This window comes from Xiphophorus couchianus, chromosome 13 (assembly GCF_001444195.1).
Source record: "Xiphophorus couchianus chromosome 13, X_couchianus-1.0, whole genome shotgun sequence".
Lineage (NCBI taxonomy): Eukaryota > Metazoa > Chordata > Actinopteri > Cyprinodontiformes > Poeciliidae > Xiphophorus > Xiphophorus couchianus.
Genome location: NC_040240.1, coordinates 5,643,783 through 5,658,263, shown reverse-complemented (window position 1 = coordinate 5,658,263; position 14,481 = coordinate 5,643,783). Strand labels below are relative to the sequence as shown.

General features: G+C 42.0%; 1 protein-coding gene across 1 annotated transcript; it reads right to left on the bottom strand.

Annotated features, from left to right (window-relative positions):
• Positions 1 to 11,850: 11,850 nt before the first annotated feature.
• txnl4a (thioredoxin-like 4A) lies at positions 11,851 to 14,481 on the bottom strand. Its single transcript, XM_028035160.1, has 4 exons — positions 14,320 to 14,481; positions 13,949 to 14,128; positions 12,484 to 12,587; positions 11,851 to 12,360 (listed from the first exon to the last, which is right to left on the bottom strand). Exons 2-4 carry the CDS (start codon positions 14,099 to 14,101, stop codon positions 12,189 to 12,191), a joined length of 429 nt encoding a protein of 142 aa, XP_027890961.1. The 5' UTR covers positions 14,102 to 14,128; positions 14,320 to 14,481; the 3' UTR covers positions 11,851 to 12,188.

The following is a 14,481-nucleotide window of genomic DNA, read 5'->3' as shown; positions in this document are numbered from 1 at the left end:
CTGCTGCTCTATGAGAAATAGAACACTGTGTCCCCCGCCCTCTCCCCCTTTCCTCCTACCTCGCTCGCTCACAAAGACCCCCATCACACACACACACACACACACAGACACATCTAGCGTGTCCTCACCCCCTCCTCTTTTGACTAACATCTCTCACTGGCCTGCTGGCAGTGAGACTCTGTGTGCCCTGACTTACACATATCTGTGTGCATATGGATTCAGGGTCGCATTGTGTTTGACATTGTTTCAGCGGCAGAGTGACTTTTTGTGTCCGCACGGTGTGAAAGTGAATCATGGAGGGGCAGGGATGCGCATCGGTGTATTTTTTGCAAAGTGTGTGGGTGATTGTTGAGCATCATTTGCCACTGTGCTGTTAAGGGGAAGGAAATGTTATGGCTTTTTATGTTCTGTGGTTATCAGAGGTGTAGGCGTGAGCATTTACTGGTTAGACTGAACTCGAAAGAGAAACGGTACTTTACCAAACTTTGCTCCTGATGCGCCTTCGCTTGGTTATGTGCGCATCTGTCCTCATCTTGCCATGCGTTGCTAAAGAATCCGTAACCTTTGAACGTTTCCCTTGTTTGTCAGTTCTGGAAAGTGTCGAATGCATTTGCAGCCACGCCGCTTTACTGTGACACCCCTAAATGAAATCAAGAGTGATTGATGGTCTCTAGCTAATGTGTATATAGTCTAATGTCATATAACTAAAACTTTTCGTCCAAGGCCTCTGAGGTTTGTCAGAGAACATTAGTGGACAAAAAGCATCACACACTCCACATGGAGGTGGGTGGTTCATGTTGTGGGGAATCCTTTCTGATTGATGTTCACTCTGAGCTTGAAGTTTTGCAAAGAAGAAAGGCAAATATTTCTGTCTCTAGATGTGCAAAGCAAATAAAGACACACCCCAAAAGACTTGCACGTCACCAGTGCCTGAGGTAGGGTCAACAAAGTGCACAATCATTTATCACTTCTCCTCCACTTCAAAATATGCACAACTTTGTTGCAAGCATAAAACCCAACAAAACAGACCGAACTTTGTGGTTATAACATTTCAAAGGGTCTGAATACTTTCGTGAACATCAAATTGTCCGTTAGGGACACCTACTTCGGGGTCGAAGCCTGGACAAAAGGGCAGCATTAAATGAGCCATGCCTGAATTGTCACTTTATCTGTGTTTGTATATGTTTGGGGGAACAGAGAGTCTATTGTTTAGAGGTCTTCTGCCCAGACCAACGCTTGTGGCAGCCCACCCGGGGGGACAGGGACATGGTAGAGGAGCTCAAGACCAAATGTTACTGTGCAATGCTTCACCACAGTTTATTACGGTGCCACAGCTGGGGTTACAAAGACGTGGTGCCCTTTTATGGTCAGGTCATGGGAGTGACTCTTGGGGCAGTCCAGTTGATGAAGTCTTCCCACTGTGGTCATTGTTAATATTTGAATAGGCTGATGGGTAAAAGAGGACACCATCTTGCTGTCAGATGCTGGATGACTTTAAAGAGGCCTCCACTTTTGCTTTAAGCTTAAAGACAAAGCAGAGCTCAGTGTTCATGACTGTGTTCTTGTAAACCACTTTTACCTTTTGTTATTGTTAAGAATCAAAAAGGTCAATGTCTTTCATTGGGATTTTATGTGATAAAAATGGCCTCATCTAATGTGAGCTTCTTCTTCTATGTGTCTATCCCCAACATGGCTCGTGACAAATTTCTTATGGCTGTCTTTTAATAGCTCTCTTGACAAAATGTGGGAGAGGCACTATACAAAAGACATCACTTATTAATTAATTCAGACCTACTGAAGCCTGACATAGGAGGGAGAGCTAAATGTAGAACAGAGGGACAGTCAGATGTCCAACTTCACACTCAGCTCTTCCTGTTTTTGTGGTTGTGTCTGAGAAGTGGACTTTCTGACTGATACTTTCACATCACCAAACAGTGTCCAAGATTGCTCAACCAAGAGCACATAAGCAGCTGGTAATCTCACGCAAGCCTTACAAACGTTTCTGTCTTACTTCATCCTTATTTCACACCGCCACTCACATCAACACTTTGTACACAAAAGATGGGAGGAAATCATGGGCCGGTCTTTGACATTTTCACAAGTAATTTGATGTATTCTAGCCAGTTAACATCGCTCTCATAAAGCCATAGGAACAGACAACGAGTTAGCAATTGCCTAAACAGCAGACGGCTCTTCGGCCTCTGGGAGTACTTTCCAAAATGTAAGAATGAGACAGTTCAATTGGGGTGCTTTGCTAATTTAATGGGAAATAGAGTTCATAAGGTGTTTAGACAACAGAACATTCACAGTTTCACAGTTTCTCGCCAAACAGCACCACCCCCGACACAACCACAACACCAAGCAGATGTTCTTGAGAAGAAAAGAGAGGTTGGGGGCAGTTTTGTCTGTTGTGTGTTAATAAATGTCTTTGATGCACTGGCGTGTGTGTGGGTGTGTGTGTGTGTGTGTGTGGCGGGGGCTTTGGGGCTTGACCAAGTACCTTGTGTTGAATCATCCTGAATGTGGTTAACAGATACATTGCTCAGATGTCACCGGCTGAGGATACTCTTGAAGGTGGAGTCATCCCGTTGTGTCTGTTTTCATGTCATAAAACATACAAACCAGAGAGGTCTTCTTGGAAAGGCTTTGTCCAAAAAGCAGTCATCAGAAGTACTCTTTCAGAGTTTAGAAGTGGTTTTATGGATATGGATTTAAATTACACCCAAGTCTAAGCCATTGGACCCAATCTCAATAACCCACCACACATGTATTTCAGATTGAGCCCAGCCAAGCTGAGGCTAGATCACCAAGGCACTCACTGGCGAGGTTAGCCCAGCCTTTCTAGTCTGAACGACGTTCACCCATTTTCTGTGGTTTTGCTTCATTCTAGTCCTCGAGTCTTAGCTGCTTTCACTTTTGCCGCCTTTTTCAGGTCAAGGATCATTCTCTGCCTCACTAAGTATCTTGGTATCTGGTTCTATCTGGTCATAGGGAATGAGGTCAAGATAATTTTTGAGAGCCATATAGAAATATAGAAAAGTGTAGCTGAAATATTAATACCTGGACAGAATTGCCAACCAGTGAAAGGTGAAGAACCTTGTGTTATTTATAAAGTGTCTATGATTTGCTTTAGGCCCGTCTCCTCGGGCTGGTGTCCATTTTGTGAAAAGCAGAGACTTGTCGGTGGCGTTAGTGTGTCTCATTTTAATGAGCCAAGTCATGCTTTATGAATTATGAAGAGATGTCAGATGCAGTTGATACTTGTGACTGTGAGCACAAAAAAGCTGACCAACGTTTTGGTTAGCACTTTGTTTTAGCTATCTATTTAGTAGAAGATGAATGCTGACCCTGGCCAAGAATGCTGAAGCAGTGTAAAACCAAGAACTCACAGTGTTTTCCTCCTCAACATTTTAATAGAGGTGAATCAGTTTTCTCAGGACTAATTGGCGTCCTCCATCTGTGCAGAAATAGATATTTACAGTCGGTACTATGGAGAGGAAAAGGACATTGTGAAACATCCAATCATTCACTTACTATACCCGTAATGAGCCGGGTGCCTGCCTCAGGTGGAGAATGGGAGAGACATAGGGTACTCTCTGATCAGGTGACACCTCAAGACTACTCTTTACACACATATAGTGTTGATTTAGATTGGCCCGTCAACTTAATATATCTATTTCTGGAACCACAAATGAACAGCAAAGTCATGCAGGTGACTACAGACATTAAGGCTGGGATTGGAACTGGGAGCATTTCTGCTGCAAGTAAACTGAGCTAACATCTGTTATACCTTGCAGCTCTCATAGTAAAATAGATATTTTTTTCATAAAATGCTTCTCCATAATTGTGGTAAAGAAAGGTCATTTCTATTATCCACACCTGGTTGCTGGTCATTGGGGAAAGCAACGTGTCCAGTGTACATCTTTGACAAACGTACTCTTTTTAAATACTTTTTAAAATAGATATTTTAAAAGTTTTTGGCAGTGCCTTTGTGAAAGGAAGCTAGTGGCCAGTGCACAGTGGTTTGCTCTTTTGCTTTGACTGCAGGTACTGTCAAAGTAAAACCACATTCTGTGCCTTTTTCAGGAAGCCAGTAAACCTGAAAGACCCAAGTACCGAAATTTGTTCTCAATGGGCAGAAGCTGAAACAAGCAATTTCTAACATGCATAAAGAAGTATGAGGTATCCATCTCTAACATGCTGTAGTTACCAAATATTCTAAGCTTTCTTGCCCTCAGTCACCTACTGTGGTTAAATGTCTTCAGTGAGGATGTTACAGGTACAGTACCTTGCAAAAGTGTTATATAACAATCAGAAACGGAAACGTTTTTTATTGGGATTGGACTAGATGGACCATCCTCAACACTTTTCAGATAAATATCGGAACATTTTTGCTTGCAGGATGTACTCCCCCTCCTGAATCGTTACTTTGAAAACCACTTTTTTTCTCTCCAATTACAGCACTTTTTCCCATTTTACATCATCAAAAGCATCAAACTGAGTCAGAAGACAGAGAGCATCTGTAAATATCAATTTTCAGGTCAAGACTTTGACTAAGCCGTTAGTCATTAGTAAACATGTTGTAAAAAAACGTTCCATTGTAGCTCCAGCCTTATGTTCAGGGGGTCTTTGTTCTGTTGGAAAGTGAACATCCCCCCCCAATTTCAAGTTTTCTGTAATACTGTGTATGCATCAATTTTGTCAGGCTGGCAATGTATTTAGATATATCCACTGTAACCATCAACTGTGTGTTTGCAGTACTGCCATTCAAAACAATAACGTTGCGAATATACTTTTACTATCATGCTACGGATTCTTTTTTGAGGGATTTGTAAGCACTACATGCTTTTTAACATGTGATGTATCTATACTGTGCATTAAAATATTACAGCTTTGGGGTCCCTGCTTCTAAAAGGGTTTTTTTTTTTTATGTTTTCTATAAAGATGATGAAGTGTTGGCCTTTTCCTATAAAACATCCTCTTTGTTCTCAGGAGTTAATCCAGCTTACTGACACTGCACTCCATCAGCTATATCATTTCTTCTTCGTCGCTGCTTCTTCTTCTTCTACTTCATCACGTCTTGTTTTCTTCCTGCTTGATCCACTGTCCCCCTACCTGCCTGCCTGAGGAGGCATGGCCCCCTCTCTCTGCCTCTGTCAATGTGTTTTGCCCTTATAAGGAGAGAGTACAGGCAGACTGTACTAACGGCGCGAGCTCGGCAGGGGTGTTGCAGGGTCGGGGAGACCACATCGACAGGAACAGCAGGGTGAAGTGGGAGGAAGAGTGGGGGAAAAGGGCAGAGAGGAGAGATGAGCGACCACTCTTCTGTCAGCGGACGCCCCCCCTTAAAGACTATGTAGGGACCTGAGATGATGAGAAGCAGGTGGATACATTTGACATAATGTAACGTTGAGATCTTAAGAAACCGAATACCTCTAACAAACACCAAACACACCACACTGAAAACATAAATTCAAATGCCGTCGGTGTTCACACTGAGCTCAGCAGCTGCCCACATGCTCATCTACATACACAAAGCCTAACGTTAAGGTTGGCGAGACTCGTGAAGTGAGAGTGTGGGACTCGGTGCGGAGGGCTGTACGGTGCGGTGTGACCAGCGTCGTGAGAAAATCTAATCTCAGCATGAATCTACGTGGTCAGCGAAGGTCTTGGGAGGTTTGTTTGGGAACATTGGGAAACGAAAAGCTTCACAAAGACCAAAGAATACAGCAGTCAGGTCAGGGAGCAGCGGGTTTAGGTGGGAAAGAGAACTGAATTTCAAACCAGTCGCTCTACCATCCCAACCTAGAATCCACACGAAGACATAAAAGTCCACCTACACTGACACAGAGAGTGTTAATCAGAGAAGTGGTCAACAGGGCAATGGTGACTGTGGAGAAAACTAGAACTTCACATTACTGGTGAGGCCTGGTGGTGGGAGTGCCATGGTGTGGAGATACTTCCATGGTGTCTCCACACCAGTTGGGAGGGTCTTGTATCCTGTTTTTATATTGTTATGTTAGGTGTTTTGTTTTTTGTACTAACTTGCTTTAGGACAAAGGAAGAAATTTGTGCTGACAAAGGAGACGTAGTCATATATTCTAATTTACTGACTATGACTGTATGCATTTTGTAAATGTTTCTTTTTTAAGTTTATGTGTTTAAATTGCTTGCAAAACACCACATGAGGATTTTAAGAGGATTTTTTAAAAAGACACTGGTGAGCCAGATGTGATCAAGGTTTGGATTGTCACTTCAAACTAGAAGCAAGATTTCAAGGACCAGCCATCTCCGTCTACAAGGTTCAAACATATTTCATAAGGAACAAAAAAATAAATAAAACAAGACAAAATGCAGTTTTCCACTTCTACATTCATGAGAGTCTGTGCACGCTGGCTGTGTTGGTTCAGCTGCAGCATTTCTCAGCATCACACCTTCCCTGTAGCGGGAGGGCCGTCCCGCCTGGGAGTACAGGAAAGGTGCTAATTGGCTCTGAAGCTTCTGAATGGAGGAGCCGAACCTCAGATGCAGCTGAATGCGAGGCGCGAGGGGCCCTTCGTGTGACGTGTGTTAGTACAGCACGTCGGGGAGCCCCCCTCTCCTTACCTCAGCCTCCCCACTGAGTTCTGGTGACTCTCTCGGCAGACCCTCAGCTTCCACTGCTTATAGAGGAATGGCATCGTTTTGTTTTTTTTCTTTTTTGGGAATGCAAATCCGTTTAGTCACAAATCCCCAAGAAGGACTCAAAACTTGGTGGAGGGGGGTGGGCAGGGTGTGAAAGCAAACATACCACCCAGCTGGTAAGTTGCTCAGCATGTATGGAGGAGGAGGAGGAGGAAGAGAAGGAGGAGTGGTTTAAAAGCAGAGGGTTTGTGTGTGTGTTTAGTTCAGGATATTATCACCCTCAAACATCCCTGCTTCCTAATCTCTGCCAGCCTGTAGGCGACGGTTTGTTTACTCTGATTTCTTCACTCAAACCCGCCCTGCAGCCAACGAGTCCATCGTGGAATCCCGAGATCGTCTCGATTCAGAAGTGATTCGGCGATAAGCTCCACGCTAAAACTGAGCCACCTCCTCCTATCTCATCCCTAAATCTATTAGCTGACATTCGCCTTGGAGTAATCAGAAAGCCAAGAGACAGGAACGAGGCTTGATGTCGCTCCCGGCGGAGTCGGTTACGTAAAGAGGCTGTGATGTGACCCGCAAGAAGAGTTGAAGTTGTAGGCCGTGCAGGAATGAGGTCAGCACTTTACGTTGATGGTAGCGCCTCTGACAGGATCTCTGTGCACAGATACAAGAACAGAGAAGAAGAAGTGCAGGAAGCAGCAATTTACTGTAAATATCCTATTTCACATTCTGTCTGTCCAACGCCTGAAAAGCTTAAAAATAAACTTCTCACTGCCCACTTATGAGGCTATACCTGAGGTTTCCCATTGTGACCCTTGGATTGATGATGTGCGGCCCCCAACTCTCATTCAAGAATGATACAAATTTGGCCCTTCCAGCAGATGCAGATAGAGAACTATAATTTGTAATCTGGGTAAAATGATCAACTTTACTTTTTTACAATGGAAAATCTAAAGTACAACACAAAGTATTCATGTTTTTATAACCAACAATAAGTAGAGTCACCGCTATCCAGAGACTTTTACTAGATAACTGGCTTTGCTGCAACCAAATTAGCTTTATTTTAACTTATTAAACTTAATTGAATTCATTAAAACTGTTCTTAGAACTGAAAACAGATTAGCTCCATCGAGTCCAAAATATTTTGAACACTTTTAGTACAGAAAATGTGCAAAATCCTTTATAAGTTTTGGATCTACAATGAATTTTCTTCCAAAAAAAAAAAAAAACGCAACAAAAACAACAACAGTAAAATAAATCAATTTAAAAAATATATATTGCTTGATTTTAGTCATTTTTATTTCCAAGTACTTTGTACTTGACAATTTTGGTCCAGTCAAAGTCCAGAGCTAAATCAGAGTTGCTGTTAATAGAAGCTCCCCTTTCAGTCTTTGTTTGAGCCACTCGGGTTAAAACTTCACTTAGTCTTACAACTAAAATTTCAATAAAATACAGCGAACTTTGTGGTTATAATATGATTAAATGTGAAAACGTTGAAGGGGCTTCACAAAAATGACCCAGTGGAAGGTCAGTAAAACAACGCCAGGCCTCATGAGCCTCCATATTTGCCATTAAACAGTGCCTCCCTCCTCATTTGATTGAAAATAGAAGCAGTCTGTCTGTTGAATTTAGCGTTGAGAATGTTTCTATAGGACTTTAAAAGCCTGTAATCCACTTTATGAGCGCAACATCGTCCTCATTACTAAAAACGCTCAGCGGAGCACCGAGTCGTGTGACATGCCTCACAGAATCTCAGCCTTTCCTTTCACATACGGAGCATTTCAGCGTACTTTAATGGCCTCTTCTAGATGCGCCGGATGACCCATAGCTTCAGGGTGTTCTGCGTCGTTCCATCTAAGTTATTTATAGCTAACAGACAGTGTGGGTGTGGGTGTGTGTTCGGGACGCAGCATCTACTTCCACTTTCTCTCATCCAGCTCATCGGTCACGTACCAGGAAAACTATTGGTCTGTGTCCCATTTGAGCTAAATCACCAAACTACTGCAGTGGCTGTAGTAGTTTAAAGGGATAATGTGTCATCAAAGCTTCTTCACATGCATGGGTAGTGTCGGTATGTATAAAGAAAATCATGGCTCACTAAATAAAATGTTATATTTAATCTGTCTTCAATCTGAAAGAGATTCTCAGAGAGCCTAGAATGCAAACTTGGTGACAATTATGAAAATGTACTTATTCTCACAATCATGTATCAGGATGATTCTTGGTCACACTTGATGGTTAGCATGGCGTCATAATCGTGTACCCTTCTGGGACCAGTTTCTTAGAAATCTCTCAGTATATTTGTTCATTGTGAGTTTCTGTGTCCAGTTGACGCTGTATGCGCTCTTCCCACATAATTGATGAAGAGGTTTGGACTTCGAGGTTTGACCGTAGTATTATCAATATACAGTTTGCTACCTCACCAACTCTCATTGTGGATTGAAAATGGTGGTTGAGGTGTTGTTGACAGGCCAATCAACCACATCTCAACTTGTGCGTAATACGTGGCTGGGTCCGGCTTGTACAAACCCCGAGGTGGTTCCAAAAAACGAGGAAGAACTGGGTAGGATCTGCAAATGGAGAAGAATGTGGCCGGGTCTGACTGGGGCATAATCGGGTAAAGCCTCGTCCCTGGAGACGTAGTCTGGTAAAATCCAGCCACTTGTTCTCCGTTTTGATTCGTGCAGAAGGTCTGGACCCTCGGCTTTTGGGAAACGATTGCTTGGGTGGACTCTGTTGAAGTTTAAAATTTTACTCAATTGCCAACGTTTGGGCGCCAGTCCGACACTTTGAAACTTACCGGAAACAGCCTGCCGACGCAAATTGAAAGGGCTTCGTTTACTTCCTCCGCTGCCATTGCTAAAACTACAGGGAGACTACAACTCTAAAATGGTGCCGAAAATTAGCGTCATTGTTCACAACTTCTCCTTCTGTTCGCTGATTGGCCCAAATTCTACCAGAGAAATCCACTTTAATGGGAGGAGGCCGAAATGGCGCACTGAACGGAGATTGAAAGATGACAAAAATCAATGATGCTAGCAGTGAATATGTACCAGTCAGCATGTTTAATGTATGTTAAGATCAGACCGAGCAAACAGTTGCTGGGTAGAAACAAAACGTCAAAGCTTTATTTGTGTATGCATCCGTGTGAGTGCCAGTATGGAAGTCGGCAGGGAGGTAAGGGGGGTACAGTGTCCCAGAAACTGGCAAATGTCCTGTTCCCTTCCCCCGCCCCTTACTGAGTATCCACATGGATAGTGACAGACCTGGAAAGCAAGAGACACACAGGGGATGGCAGGATGCCAGTGTGTCTTCCCCCTGGCGCCCGGATCATCTCCCCTCATTCAAACACTATCAGTTGAAACCAGATTACGGATTAAACGGCTTTACAACATATGAGCGTGCATATTCCCCATATTGTCCATAGGAAAAGCTGCTTCTTCTTCTGTCTGTCTTTACCTCTTGCTGTGTTTTACTGTACGTCCCACCTCACCTCTTCTCATGTCTAGACTGGAGTTAGTCACCATCCCTTAGTTGTCTGGACTTGCTTCCCCTGAGGCTGAGCTGATTAACTCTAATAGGGAATAACAATGCATGATAATGTGAATTATAATGGACCAATGGCGGCGGCCTTTTGCCCCATGCTCCATACGAAAACAGCGGCTTTGGAATGGTGTGCATGAGTCCTGCAGGGACGGGCCAGACAAAGCCATGCCAGACTCCGGGTTAATGTAACTGGAAAGGACGCAGGACGCCTGGAGGGGGTTGTTGTGGGCCCTCAACATGGCGTACAGACAGACAAACATGAGAATACGAGCTTGTTTTCTACTACAGTCATGTTTCTGACGGTCAGAGTGCAGACTTTAGAGCAATCAGGTCATGTTGTAGCTGCGGCTGTCTCTTGGTGTGCCTACAGCCAAGTTATTGCAGCAGCCAGAACAGTTGGTTGCCTCTTTTTCTCTGCTCAAACGCTGTTCAGTTGCCAGCTGGTAGCTGCAGCCACCTCAGCACCTCCTCATTGAGGCCATTGGTCAGTGTACTTTGTCTAAGCCTCAAAGTGAAGACGCAAACAGTGACTTTTACATCTTATACCTCCTAATTTGTCTGAGGGAGGAACTATGGTTGTTTTCTCTAGTTGTTTCTCATGGAGTAGAAGATAGACTTAATTTCTGTAACTTAGGTTACGCGAAAAGTGTTTTAACCATAAATGGGGAAGGTCTCGCATCTTCCAAAAGAATCCAAGCAACCTCCATTAACGAACCTGGAACGGTAAAATATAGAAAGAGAATCTTTCAAAAATCGAAATCGGCAGAACAGACCTCGAAGAAAAACAGAAATCCTCACCGATCAAGAAAAGCCAGATTGGTTCATTTATCAGCATTAAGCGACCGTCTTAGATCAAATCTACAGACTGTTCAGTACTCTGGCTCCATCTAGTGGTGACTTTTTGAGCACGTGTTTCAAAGCTCCTAAGTATTTCTGTTGAGATACATTTGTAAAAGGCAACATGGTTGTGCTCAGATAAATGCACTGAAATATGCGTTTTAATAATGTAAAGGCAATAGAAGCTATTAGTTCTGAAAGTTATTTTCTTTGTTCTAATGCAATATCTGCTTTCTGAAAACAGAAAGAAACTGGTGACACTGGTGATACTTTTTTATTCAGTCCTTTTATATCACAAGGCTGAAAACTATTAGCTAGTTTTATTATTTTATGGAAATTTATGCAGGCAATTTAATACACGGTCATACAATTCAATACACCAACATCTCTGTGTTAGATATTCTCATAATTGTCTAGTGTAACTAATTTTTTGAGAAACTGAACTTTGGCCTCATCTCTGAATCTAAAAAAAATGAAATATTAGAAATATATCACTGTGTGTGTATTGAAGCTATAAAAGTTACACTTTCAAAATGAAAAATTGAAATAAACTTCTAAATTGTATTCTAATTTATTGAGACTTACCTGTGAAACAATACAAAAAAACTTATGTCTGTAAGATAAAAAAGGAAATAAAGTCAAAGTGAGTAGTATGAAAGCAGAATGTGCATGATTCTATCCTTTAAAGTTACATCTGTCCATTTCTCTTTAATTAGCATAACTTTAAATCTTATAAAAACTTAAGACCTGCTCTGAAACCCTTTCCATTTGCTTCTCTGACATCATATTCCAATCTACATACTGCAGTTTTAAACTCATTTTAAGCAAATAAAAAATCAGCAGACTGAAAGTGTTTTAAAGTAGAAATTCATATTTTTTACAACAGTCAAATAAGAGGCCATATACAACGCGTCTGATCTGTTTTACTCTTATTTCACAGAAATAAGATTTCGAAAAACACAGGACACAACCTAATATTCATGAAATGGTGGAAAAACATGAAACAAACAGTAACAAAACCCTAGATGAGGATCCTCTCCTCCTTCATCGACAAAGCAAAAATAAAATCAATTTTGTTTTGCTTTCCGTTACTTACTGTCTCCCTGTTGTCAAACTATCAAATGGGAAAAGGCAAACACTGAACAAAAGAGGCAGGCAAAGGAAAAAAATAAATAAAATCAATATCTGTATTTAGTGGAATAATCCTTGGGAGACACCACTAAACCTCTTCCTTTCCGCGCTCCTCGGTACACTGTTTCAACAATGTCTATCATCTCCTGCTTGTCCTCTATGATCCAGTTGATCTTGTTGTTGTTACCGGTGCCCAGATCAATCATGATGTGTTTGTTCCTGGGAAACACAGAAACGTCATCGTTTAACACCAGGAGACGGAATCTGTGTCCGTGGTTGCCGCGCACCATCCGTCCATTCAACCGTCCCGTCACGAACGCTGACCCCCAGACAGTGACCTACCTGAAGAAGAACATGATGGTGCACGGGTCGTACAACTCGTACATTTTGTTAAAATCGGGCACTTCTGTGATGTCCACCAGGTAAATGACGGCAAAGTTTTTGACCTGGGCGAAAGAAAGGAACGTTTATTGCAAACTGTGTCCAACAAAACCAGCAGAACGGTAGAAAGAAAAAGACAAGCCACAAAGCAAAAGTCAACTATGACGGTGTTAAAAAACTAGGGGTGCACTGACAAGTCTGTCCGAATTTCCTCAATTTAAGGAGATCGCAAAAAACCTGAGAAACTGATCCTATCTAACGCTGCAAAGATCTTTAGCAACTTCAGCCAGAAAACTGCAATCGGTGCATCTCTAATCAAAACTCAATGAATGTTTGCCCGTTAAATCTAAATACAAAGAAATGAACACACGATTCAATAAATGCCCGAATCAAATGGATGAAGGTTCTTACATCTGGTTGTACATTAACCTAAATATTTTCACCTGAGGTGTAAAAACAACTAGAGATCCTTATTCATTATTCTCAAACAGCCCTAATAACAACTTGCTCTAAATGTGAAATGTGCTTATAATTTAAATATTTGAGAAATGTGGTGCAATTAATCAGCTAGGGTCAATTATTACAGAGTAATGGGTCTAAGAAATGAGTCAATAAGAGTTTTACCCTTTCTGCAAGACTTCATGCGACACATAATATGTCACATGTTCAGCTTGTTTCCTAGACGCCACATACATATTAATTATGCAGAAATGTATTGGCTCCTTTTGCTGAAAGGACTTCCTGAAGGCTTGAGTTGTGAAGAAACAATTTGCACATTTGGCTTGAAGTGAAATTGTTTACGGCAGCTTTCAATCATAGAATCTCATTTAATAAAAACTGATAACTGTTACTCTTACAAAGCACAGGAATTCCCGAGCAAAGAATTTTTCTGTTTTCTTCTGTAGAAATCTTATATGAAAAATATACTGTAACATTTATCTATTTGACGCAACACTTTTAAATGTTTAGCATGGCCTCTAAGCAAAGATTTAGTAGTTTGTGTATCTCATCTTCCCTTTAGTTTCTTTTAAATAGAGGTTGATTGCCTTGTGTAAGAATGGTACTTATAAACAAACCAGTTTACAAATTAATTGACTAGAAAATGGCCACAAAACATTGACTGGCGTATCTCTAGTAAGCTGTTAACTACGTGATGAGTACCAAAGTTATTAATCAGAAACACGTAAGAAACAGCGACCTCTGCTGGTGATACTGGGTCTCGTTACAAAAAAAAAACCGTCTAAATTTAGCAATAACTGAAATGTTTCACATAAATATGTGTACAGTAGTTCAATGAACAGCGGGTTTGACCTGACAACACGAAGTTAAATCCGTTTCAAAACCCAATAAAGCAGCAGGTTATTCTAGGGAGCAAACTTTGGATGCCGCTCCGACGAGGGCAAACTCGTCAACGAACTAATCAAACCTTTTCAGCGATGCTGTAAAGAACCTCGTCCATTTTCATACACGTCGGGTCCCAGTCGTGTCCGAAGCGGATGACCAGGACTCGGTCCTCCTCAGACAGGATGGCTTGGTCCACCTGCCAGCCATTGTGGAGATGTGGCAACATGTACGACATCTTGACTCAAAGAAAGCGGCTTCCAACCTGCAGGTCAGTACATCCGAGTTTTAAGGTTGAGGGGGGAGACAGACGGACATGAAACAAACACAATGCACTGGTCCGAGTAGCTAAACGTAGCTAGCGCTGGGTAATGTTAGCTGAGGAAAAATCTGGAAGAAACAGAAAAGAAACCCTAGAGGAAGCACAACTCTGACCAAATTAATATAAAAACTCACCTTAAATTAACAAGTGCGTGTTATGTATCGAAATAAATGCCCAACTACCGAGTAAAGTAACACAGTAATGTTTTTCAAAAAGCTATTTGTTGTTGAATGTTGCCTGTCTTGGACGTCTCGTCGCGTCAAACAAACGTCCCAGGACTAGCCATGACGTCATAA

What these genes read in the sequence shown, in the direction of transcription:
- txnl4a (XM_028035160.1), bottom strand. Translation starts at nt 14,101, where the DNA reads ATGTCGTACATGTTGCCACATCTCCACAATGGCTGGCAGGTGGACCAA. An exon ending in TTTACAGCATCGCTGAAAAG is followed by an intron (nt 12,588 to 13,948) that starts GTTTGATTAGTT and finishes TCTTTCGCCCAG; the next exon opens with GTCAAAAACTTTGCCGTCAT. An exon ending in ACCATCATGTTCTTCTTCAG is followed by an intron (nt 12,361 to 12,483) that starts GTAGGTCACTGT and finishes TGTGTTTCCCAG; the next exon opens with GAACAAACACATCATGATTG.